At 43.0% G+C, this 10,335-nt stretch overlaps 1 protein-coding gene across 1 annotated transcript; it reads left to right on the top strand.

Moving 5' to 3' along the window:
• The first annotated feature begins 270 nt into the window (after positions 1–270).
• LOC149281996 (inositol polyphosphate 5-phosphatase OCRL-like) lies at positions 271–9,667 on the top strand. Its single transcript, XM_089498754.1, has 16 exons — positions 271–404; positions 798–899; positions 1,636–1,750; positions 2,328–2,444; positions 2,548–2,735; positions 3,215–3,326; positions 3,544–3,653; positions 4,113–4,248; positions 4,776–4,886; positions 5,041–5,206; positions 5,302–5,537; positions 7,138–7,257; positions 8,538–8,622; positions 9,127–9,254; positions 9,336–9,447; positions 9,543–9,667. The coding sequence occupies exons 1-16, from the start codon at positions 286–288 to the stop codon at positions 9,665–9,667; spliced, it is 2,082 nt and encodes a 693-aa protein (XP_089354880.1). The 5' UTR covers positions 271–285.
• Positions 9,668–10,335: the final 668 nt, after the last annotated feature.

Below are 10,335 nucleotides of genomic sequence, written 5' to 3'. Positions count from 1 at the left end.
AGCTTAAAGGTCTCCAAATGCAAACAGGTTTGCCCTGAATCAACGTTAAAAAGCTAAAATTATTACGTTCCCAAATGCCTGTGAATCTGCCAAAACTGGACTAGCAAAATATTTTCTTCAAGTTATATAGGGAGTAGCCTTGGTGCCCCATCGCCATGCTTTATAGTAGAGTTGTGGTGGATTTTTCAATGACCTGACCTTGATATGTACGCCTCCTCATTGATCTCTTTATACAGGCCGGTCCGGGACAGAGAAAGAGATCCCGCTGGCTGGGAAAAACCAAGAATGACCAACACCATGCGCAAACTTTTTGTCCCAAACACCCAGTCTGGACAAAGGGAAGGATTAATCAAACATCTCCTAGCAAAGAAAGAGAGCGACTACGTGAACATCGAGAACTACAGGTCGGTAGAAATACGCATGGAACAATTTCTTCAGCTGGGGGTATAGAGATGAAACCAGTCGGGGTAAGAGGTAAAATAGCAACAAGATGTATTCATTGAGATGCTGCAGAGCAAAGCACGCTCCTATTTTACTCCAAATGAATGTAGCGACCGATTCCTCGTTAAACCAAAGCAATGGCAATGTTTCTTCTGCTGTTTGCCCTAATAATGCCATCTCAGTCATTTGACATATTCTTGCCTGGTTTTGTCTATCATGTAGTTGTACCACCCTATAACGATTTATAATATTTTCTGTATAGCTGCAGGTTCCATTATTTCATTGTTTTAAGGCTTATAAGCTGATCCGGCCTTGGGTTTGCTCATCTAACAGAAGAACGTCTCTTTGTTACGTAGGTTCTTTGTGGGCACGTGGAATGTCAATGGCCAGTCTCCAGATAGTGGTCTGGAGCCCTGGTTGTGTGTGGATGCAGACCCCCCAGATATATATGTTATCGGGTGAGTATGTGTTAATGGAGAGGTCCTCGAAAGCTCTGCACCTATTTATACAATGTTACAATATCCTCTTTTTTTTTTTTTAGCATGTATAGATGCATGGATATAAATCTTGTTTCCTATTTATTTTATACCACCCAACTTGGCATGATTGGAAGTAAATCAATCCGATATATAATCAGAACTGAAAGTCTTAAGAGGTCTGTAGCCGCATGGCTTTGAATAGTTGTTCGTTTTTTTAAAAGCATTTATGTAGCGTCGTCCCCTTGTGGGACATTTCTAGGTAATGCGTCTCGGATGTCATTAGTGTAAATCAGTGATGTGATTCTCGTACAAACAAAATGAGTCCTCGCTTAGTTACAGCACCAACGAGTTATATAGCCCTCCCATGCATTCAAAAATGCAAAGTTTTTGAAATGTTGGCGTTTGGTAGTTGATTTCTAAGACCGTTTTCCACATTTCATCACGTTCTCTGCAAAAAGTTTTACATCGACCACATCCTCTTAGCTTATCTAACCGCATCTCTATCACAACCCGCCGTAGCTGAAGAGGTTTATTTTTACTACGTTAAGCCTTTCCTGAATTTAGGGCTTACAATCTACTGTCAAGTCCCGATCTGGTCCTTCTCCCGCCGTTGCTCTCATAACTAAAACACTTCTGCACCCAAAAAGTTTCCCTGCTTTTCAGAAGAAACAAAATATACATGTTACGCGTCTGACTATTTCCGTGCCTTTTTCAGTTTTCAGGAGCTCGATCTCAGTACGGAAGCTTTTTTCTACTTTGATTCCGGGAAGGAACAAGAATGGTTGGAAGCTGTCGAGAAGAGTTTACACCCCAAGGCCAAGTATAAGAAAGTGAGAATAGCATATCTTGTTTTGTATTTTATTTATTTTGTCTGTCATTTTCCCCTCCGTCCGTTTTTCGCATCTAGGACCGGTCCTATTGATTGGTCCTTTTGTGTGGATTTACAGCAGATGCAGTGTGTAGCTTTGACTGTCCGGGTTCTGAATACAGAGGAAGAGAGTGTCATAAAATGAATTATTTCCGAGAATCTCAAGTAGCTGAATAGAAAACCCTCTGAAATCAAAGCCCCCTTTCCCATTGAGTAGATCGTACCCTTTGGCTGACCTCAGTCACTTACTAGGGTGTACTGCACCATATACATAATTTGGAGGGGGGATGACCAAATACTCCTTGCAACCCGATTCTAGAGCATAGTTTTGTGGATGTTGGGGCCTTTTACCAGATCCTTTGAATTTATTAGACGTAACTTTGCATATCTGGAACTTAGCGTAAGAGGGTTACAGAAACTGCAGAATTATTGAAATAAAGGCCAAGAAAGGCAGACTGTACGTGTGAAGCTCGTACTGCGTTCTCATAAAACCGTGAAAGAAGTCCTGTTTAGTCCCCAACTTGTGGACTGTGTTTTAGGTTCGGTTGATACGACTTGTGGGGATGATGATGCTGGTGTTTGCAAAGAAGGAACATTTTAAGCACATCCAAGAGGTGGCGGCTGAGTCCGTTGGGACCGGTATTATGGGGAAAATGGTAAGTCTTTCCTAACGCAATCATATATTGCTGGTCGATCATGTTCTTCTGTGTGCCACACTTGATATGTTTATCCCTTTGTTGTTCCCTTTTCTCTCTTCAGGGTAACAAGGGAGGTGTCGCTGTGAGGTTTATCTTCCACAACACATCCTTCTGTTTTGTGAATTCTCACCTCGCCGCGCATGTGGAAGATTTTGAGAGGCGGAATCAAGACTACAAGGATATTTGTGCTCGACTAAACTTCACAGTCTCGGAACAAAATATACCGTCCTTAAATATTATGAAGCACGAGTAAGTGATGTTGAATTAATATAAAAGGCACCCAGGGGGGGCTCTAAGCCTGTTTTTACGCTTGCTCTGAATGTTTTAATTATTTGGAGGTCTCATTGCCAAGGAAGCTAAGGCACCACTGGCCAGGTTGTGTACATGTAAGCTGGCACATCTAAATAGATTGCTGTATTAGGCCATCATGCTCTTTGCCGCGGCTTCATTGGCCAGTTGGGGAGAGATCTCCCTTGTAACCAGCGCAGACCTCCATAGTATATCTTTCCTCTGTGCTGCGTGACCGTCTCGGCTGGATCACCGGGGTAGGAAGGCTCTCTTGTCAAAGACGAGGAGTAATATTCGCAAGCTTGGATTTGACTTGCAGTCGTTGGACCAGGTGTTGGACATGAGCCCAGTAGATCTTCATTTCCTAGTTTTAATAGATATATCTTAACATTTTACCTTTTACCTGTAATTGCCTAATCCTAATCATTTTTTCCCTATAGTGTTGTGATTTGGCTGGGAGATTTGAATTACAGACTCTGCAAGTTTGATGCCACAGAAGCTAAAAACCTGATCATGAAAAATGACATCCACACGCTGTTGAAGTTTGACCAGGTATTTTGATCATTTAGCATTCTAATATTATTATTGGGAAGCCTTTGCTGTTGCATCCCCTCCTCAATACCCCCAATCGGTCCTCAATACAGATTCGATGGCCTTTTGTTTAATCTTTTATTTTCTATTTTTGTGTGAAGCACCTCCTGTAATGTTTCAGACAAAGAGAATGAAAACACCGTCCCTCATTCTACCTCGTGCTCTATTTTTTTTTTAGTTGAATATCCAGCGAGATCTGAAGAACGTCTTCTCTGATTTTATAGAAGGTCCCATCAGTTTTATTCCAACGTACAAATACGATCCTAAAACGGATCGGTGGGATTCCAGGTAAACACGGTATTCGTTGAGTTTAAAATCTACCTTTTATCTTGGAGAGCTCTCTAAATATTTGGTCGTATGTCTGTTCTCCAGCTTACCGCATACCCAAAACAAGTATTACTTTTGTCAAATTTGACCAGTTTTGTAACAAAGACAAACCCGAAATATAGTTTCTAATACTGTTGAATGCCCACAGCTTTCCCCAGAAATTCTTCAGTCACCTAAAATTGTATTTTCTTAACAATTTATCGTCGGGAACATTAATTGCCATAAGACACGATATCACCAAAGCTTCTTAATATCCGCCTAAGGTTTATTTGCTTAACATACCGGAGAGCGCAATTAATATTTTGTCTACTTACACTTTTAACACACATTGGGGGGACATGAGTGTAATAATAATAGTGTAGGTCTTAGCAAGTGATCTGGATGACGAAGAACATTGTTTTCTGGCTCTTCTCATTACAGTGGGAAGTGTCGTGTCCCAGCCTGGTGTGATCGGGTTCTATGGAGGGGAACAAATATCAAGCAGCTCAAATATCGCAGTCATATGGACTTGAAAACCAGCGACCACAAGCCAGTCAGCTCGCTCTTCAGCATTGGGGTAATAATCCTCTCCAGAAGCAGTTTGAGTTCCTCCTTTGGCCCCCGGGGGATTATTTAGTGAGGATCGGTTTGATGTGACAAAGGTGTCAAGGGTTAGGCGGCGTGTGTCAAACCCTAAAGAGTCGTGTCCCGGTCTGTTGTCGCTGGGCTCTCTGGAGGGGAGCAAACATCAAGCAGCTCAAATATCGCGGTGGTATGGACCTCAAGACTAATGATCACAAGCCAGTCGGCATGCTTTTCCGCATTGGGTTAATAATTCTCTTCAGAAGCTTGGGAGTTCCTTCTTTGGGGGTTGTTTTATTAGGATCGGTGTGATGTGACACCCCAGAGCTGAGAATGGTGTAAATGATTTTGTATTTTGTATATTTTGGAATGCTTTGCAGAAGTCATCAGGTTCACTGAGACTGAGGATCACTGAGACTGACGCTCACAAGTGCTTTTGTTTTGCTAAAACATTCTGTTGTGGATTATCCTCATGATACTTTGTGCAGTTAGTATCTGATTTACTTTTTTACATCCCACCAGGTGAAGGTGGTGGACGAGCGCAGGTACCGGAAATCATTTGAAGACATTGTGCGCATGATGGATAGAATGGAGAACGATTTCCTACCTTCTGTAAATCTCAGCAGCAGAGAAGTAAGGATTTTTACATTGCTCATTAAGCTTATAGTCGCATAAGGAGATGATTTGTGGTTCATTTCCAAACGTTATTAAACTTCTAAGCATTATGTCTGTGTTTATGTATTCGCAGATATAATACTGTTGTGTTGACTTTGTTTTTTCCTCTCAGTTTGTATTTGATAGAGTGCGGTTTCGTCAGCTACAAAAACAAAAATTCCAAATCCAGAACGACGGGCAAGTTCCGTGCCACTTTTCCTTCATCCCGAAGCTGAACGATACACAGTATTGCAAACCCTGGCTGCGAGCCGAGCCCTGCGAAGGCTACCTGGAGCCAGGTAAATGTCTTTGTCACGTAAAGGGAGACTTCTCTCTCTCTCTCTCAGGGTTTCATTGATTTTTGGCTGAGCTCCTCGATGTGTTCTGTTTCCAGATGAAACTGTAGACATTAACCTGGATGTTTATGTCAGTAAAGACTCCGTCACTATACTTAATTCCGGCGAAGACCGCATTGAAGATATTTTAGTGCTTCACCTGGATCGGGGTAAAGATTACTTCCTAACCATCAGCGGGAGCTACTTGGTGAGCTCGTTTGGCACGTCCTTGGAGGCTCTGTGCCGGATGAAAAGGCCCATCCGGGAAATACCGGTTACCAAACTCATAGACTTGGTGAGCAGTCTTCACGCGCAATCATTTTTGCTTTAGGTATCCAATATTACTCTTAGTTTGCCAAACCGTGTAAAAATGTAAACTATAACATGTTTATTAAATGTTGGGCTTGTCTTTAATTTGAGTTAAAACCTGTAACGGTATTAGGGCTGTTGGTAATGTTATGTGACTCTACTGACCCGTTAGGTCACAAAGTACTTGTAGATAGAAGTTGTCACTGAATGGATCTCCTTAAAGTCTCTTCACTGCCTCTCGGGTCTGGATATCTCACAAATCTCTTTTTTTCTCCTCTCTTTGCCTTCTGATTTGCATCTGCTCTTAGGGAGAAGACAGCTTCTCAGATAAGGTAACACATATTAAAGGCTCAGGATCTGCTCTCTTTGTTACAATTCCTTTCTACTTTGTGGTGTTTGACCTCAAAGAGCCTCCAAACTTTTTTTTTTTTTTTCTTTCATGGACGCATTTGTGTTATTTTAAGGCTTTCCCTGTAATTTTACAGAACGGGGTCGCCCGTCTCTCACATTTGCTTCTTTGAAACATTCTCAGGTTATCTTTAAAGTTTGCTGGCTCTTTAATCCTTTTTCGTTATTTGGTGTATTTCTATTCCTTCCTTGCTGTTTGGGCGTTCGGTGCTTTTGGGCACCTGTCGTATTTTGTTGCTTTCCTCATGCGGGTCGTTTCCAGCTATTAAAAGCTGCTTGCTGGTCTGGCATAAAACACCCTTGGCCAACTTATTTCATTTGTCTCTGAAATGCGATTAGGGCATTTTAATATAATGAAGGGTCCACAGCAGCGAGGTCCTCCTGCCAAAGGCGTTGAGCTGGCCCTACAACTTGGCCCTGAACTTGGGTTTGCCCTTCAAGCTCAGAAACCTGGCTAGAACCCAACGTACTACAATGTGTTCTTAACCTTTTAATAGGCCTGTAGACCTTTTGTTTTCACACAAATGCCGCAAGTTACTACGAGTGGTTTGGTGAGATCATTAGACTTGGGTAATTGTTTTTGTGCCGTCCTGGTTTTTTTCCTAACAAGTTTTTATTTTTATGTTGAACCTGGTAAATCTATGCAAATAATTGAGATAAGTTGGTGTGGGGCCCGCTGTTTACTATTCTGAGATCAGACTTAATATAATCCTGTGCTGCTGTCACTGTGATTAGACTAAAGTGACGTAGGAGCCAAGCAAGCATTTTTCACGTCAAGATCAAAATAAACGCGTCTGTAAGAGTTGGGTGACGGCGGTTACGTTTTTTGAGTCGTGGTTCTCGAGATGGGTTTCGTGCTGCTTGGCTTTGCGTTATCTGTTTCGTAGGGTTTCTCTATGAATAGGAGCTGGTGGTGTTGGTGTGATGTTTTATGGAAATGTTATGGGTAGTCGGATCCTCTGAATGTTTATGGGTCAGACTGGTGGGTAGTGACATAGCTGGTATGGTTGAAACTGGAAACTTTCTTTCTCTTGAGTCTAGTAAGGAACTTCTGACATGGCTTTGCTGTTGAACAATATAATTTGTCCTTGGTTAGGTCAAAGTAAATGGCCAAGAACTTGTAATGTAAAATCTTGTAAATATTCAGTTCCGTTTTCTATCATTTGCTTTGCCTCCAGGAGAGAGCCGTCCTACAAAATCTGCCGCTGGACATCGATGGGACCACTGACAAGCCTTTAAAGATACCAAAGGAGGTTTGGCTCTTGGTGAATCACTTGTATAAGGAAGCCTGTCACCAGGTGTGTTTTGGGATGCCAACGGCAGATATACCGTATTTGCTTGATTATAAGACCCCTCGTCTTATAATACCCCTCCTCTTATAATCGGGGTCATCTTATAATCAGACCTCAACTAGGTCTGACTATGAGACTAAGATCCAGAGCCCCCGCAGCGATGCAGGGGACCTGGATCCTCCTTCCCCCCCCCCCCACCAACTTACCGGTGCTTCTGAGTCCCCGGTGCTTAGTCCGGGCAGCGTGTAGAGCTCTACGCGATTCGCGTAGACAACTTCCGCTGCAGCCGGGAGGAGGTGCGTTTAGCAGCGGGGGTTGTCTGTGTCAATTGCGCATACCTTCCCTGGCTGTCAGAAATTAGAGTTCCCCATGATCTCTGACAGCCGGGGAAGCTTTGCGCTATGGACACAGACAACCCCGCCGCTAACCGCACCTCCTCCCGGCTGCAGCGGAAGTTGTCTACGCGAATCGCGTAGCGCTTTACACACTGCCCGGACTAAGCACCGGGGACTCAGAAGCACCGGTAAGTTTGGAGGAGAGAGGAAGTGTTAAATGGGGGGCATAAGGCATTTCTGGAGGCAGAGTGCTCTGTAAAATGCCTTTTAACCTCCTTAATGCCACTCTGCCTCCTGAAATGCCTTATACCTCCCTATATGCCACTCTGCCCCATAATATGCCTTTTAACCCCCTAAATTCCAGAGTGGCAATTTTGGAGGCAGAGTGGCACATAGGGGGTCAAATGGCCTATAGGGTCGTCTTATAATTAGGCTTTTTCTTTTTTTTTCATAAATTAATATTCAGATTTTGGGGGGTCGTCTTATAATTGAGCAAATACGGTATGTCTTTCTATGAATTCAATATCCATGGAGAAAGCTCTAAAAAAAAAAAATCAATGTAATGAATGTAATATCCTAAAGAATTAATAAGTAAATGAACTTGGTTCACAAATGGGAGACAAGATGCGCTACATGGAGCTTTTCTGCTCTCTCAAGTCTGATTTTATTGTGATCATTTTTAAGATATAATTTTCAACAACTTCTCTGATTGGCTGGTGATTTTTTTTAAGCTTTTTTTAATACTTTGTAGTTTAATTTGTCAGTGAAACTAAAGATTTAAAGAGTCTGTCCCTTTTAAGCAAACGGTGATAAATGTTCATTTGGTTATTTCCTCTTGCCTAATGGTAAATTCTTCTCGATGTAGTGCCGTAAGTCCCAACCGTCAGTGTTGCGAATGTTCATGTTCAAACACCCAGTGCTTTTAACACATGTTCCTCTGTTCTGATGCAGGAAGATCTCTTTCAAACACCAGGAAAACAAGAAGAGTTGCAGCAGATTATTGACTGTTTAGACACGAGTATTCCAGAGACCATCCGTATCCTTGGCTGTCACACTGAAACACATTCAGTAATATCACTGACTTATGACATCATGCATTGCGCTGCTTAAAAAGAGGTGGTAACAAATAGCAAAAATAATTACTAGTTACCTCCTTTTGCGTTTTATCATATAAAACATGGTCACGTGTTTATCCAAGCACAGCAAGAAGGCAGTGATGGCCATGGGGTACCTCATGGTCTACTGAGACTAAGCATTTCCGACCATCATGGGAATAGTAGTCTAACAGCACATAGTGGAGTCCGTCTCTCAGCTGTGTTACGCTCAAGTATGCTAAGCAAGATTTATCGTTTGATTCCTGGCGCTGAAAGCGTTAATCGTGTATAATCGCAAAAAAAAAAATATCGGTTTACTGTCAGATGTCATAAGATGTTGATGTTCCTCTCCAATCGTTATTCTAACGCTATGTGTGCCCGTTCCTGCGGAAATTCAGAAGTGTGCTCTGTAATTTTCATGTGGTCTCCTTAATGCTGACTCCCAGCCGGCAGTAACCATTCGGTTGCCGAGGCACTGCTGATATTTTTGGAAGCCCTGCCGGAGCCTGTGATATGTTACGAGCTGTACCAGAGGTGCATTGACTGCTGCCATAACACACAGCTGTGCAGACAGGTGGGAATACCTCTTCTATCTTCTGCTTCTTCTGACGTCATCTGCTTGACCACAGATGCTAACTGTGTGTTTCATGCGCAGGTGATCTCTCAGCTGCCACGTTGCCACCGAAACGTGTTCCGATACTTAATGGCCTTTCTGAGGGAGCTGCTAAAATATACTGAAGATAACAACCTCAGTGCTAGTATGATTGGTAAGGGTTCGTTGTGGCCGCCATGATATTAGGGTTCCGCGGGTGGGGTGTAGGCGTTCAGCGGTGTAAAATGTTTTCTATTTTCTCTCGCACAGCGACCGTCTTTTCCACTCTTCTTCTGCGGCCTCCTCCGAACCTTGCAGGAAAACAGATACAAAGTGAACGGCAGAGGGCGATTAACTTTATCCTGGGATTCTTGCTGGCGAACGAGGACGAGTAAACTAAATCCTAGAACTGAAAAGAGGTTCCTTTAAAGAAAGTAAGATGGCAGCTCTCATGTCAGAAGAGCTTTAGGACGGGCTGAAGGTGGCGCTTGGGATAAAACCTCTTTCTCGTCTCTGCCACGGGGACGCTGAAGGAAACCCCACAGCAGACATTTCTGGTACTGTAGTCATTCTGGATCCCCGATGAAGCTATGGTGACATATGGGACTATGGGAACATTTTCTACTTGTTACATTTACATGTTAGACCTGTCTGTGATTTTAGTTTTCCAACCACATGCTCACCGCTCACCGACTAGTTTTGCTCCTGCCCTGTGATCTGTACACTGGTGCCATAGTCACTGTTAACTTGTGTGTGACATATTTAAGTGCCCTTGCGATCGTATGTAGGTTTCCTCGTGGTACGTCAGAGGTGTCTGAAATACCTCCTATTCTTTCTGATTATATATTTACGTTTCACTCGGAGGGGAATTTGCCTCCAATATGATACGTGGGCGCGGGAACTTTGTGCTAAGTGTCGAGTCTTGCTCTTGATTTATATATAGGGCTTACATTTTATAGCTGGCATCACTCGAGAGGTTCGATATGGCATTTAAGGAGGTTTTTATGCTTCTTGCACCACCCTGCAGCGATGGCAGCTTTACCAGTGGGGTCAAGAGCTTAAC

This window comes from Sceloporus occidentalis, unplaced genomic scaffold (genome assembly GCF_023333645.1).
Source record: "Sceloporus occidentalis isolate IW3139 unplaced genomic scaffold, rSceOcc1.0.p SCAF_125, whole genome shotgun sequence".
NCBI lineage: Eukaryota > Metazoa > Chordata > Lepidosauria > Squamata > Phrynosomatidae > Sceloporus > Sceloporus occidentalis.
This window is presented reverse-complemented; position numbering and strand designations above follow the sequence as displayed.

Excerpts from the sequence above, each read along its gene's own strand:
- LOC149281996 (XM_089498754.1), top strand. The coding sequence starts at position 286 with ATGACCAACACCATGCGCAAACTTTTTGTCCCAAACACCCAGTCTGGA. Across the intron at positions 2,445-2,547 it reads CCGGTATTATGGGGAAAATG|GGTAACAAGGGAGGTGTCGC; the intron begins GTAAGTCTTTCC and ends TTCTCTCTTCAG. Across the intron at positions 5,538-7,137 it reads TTACCAAACTCATAGACTTG|GAGAGAGCCGTCCTACAAAA; the intron begins GTGAGCAGTCTT and ends CTTTGCCTCCAG.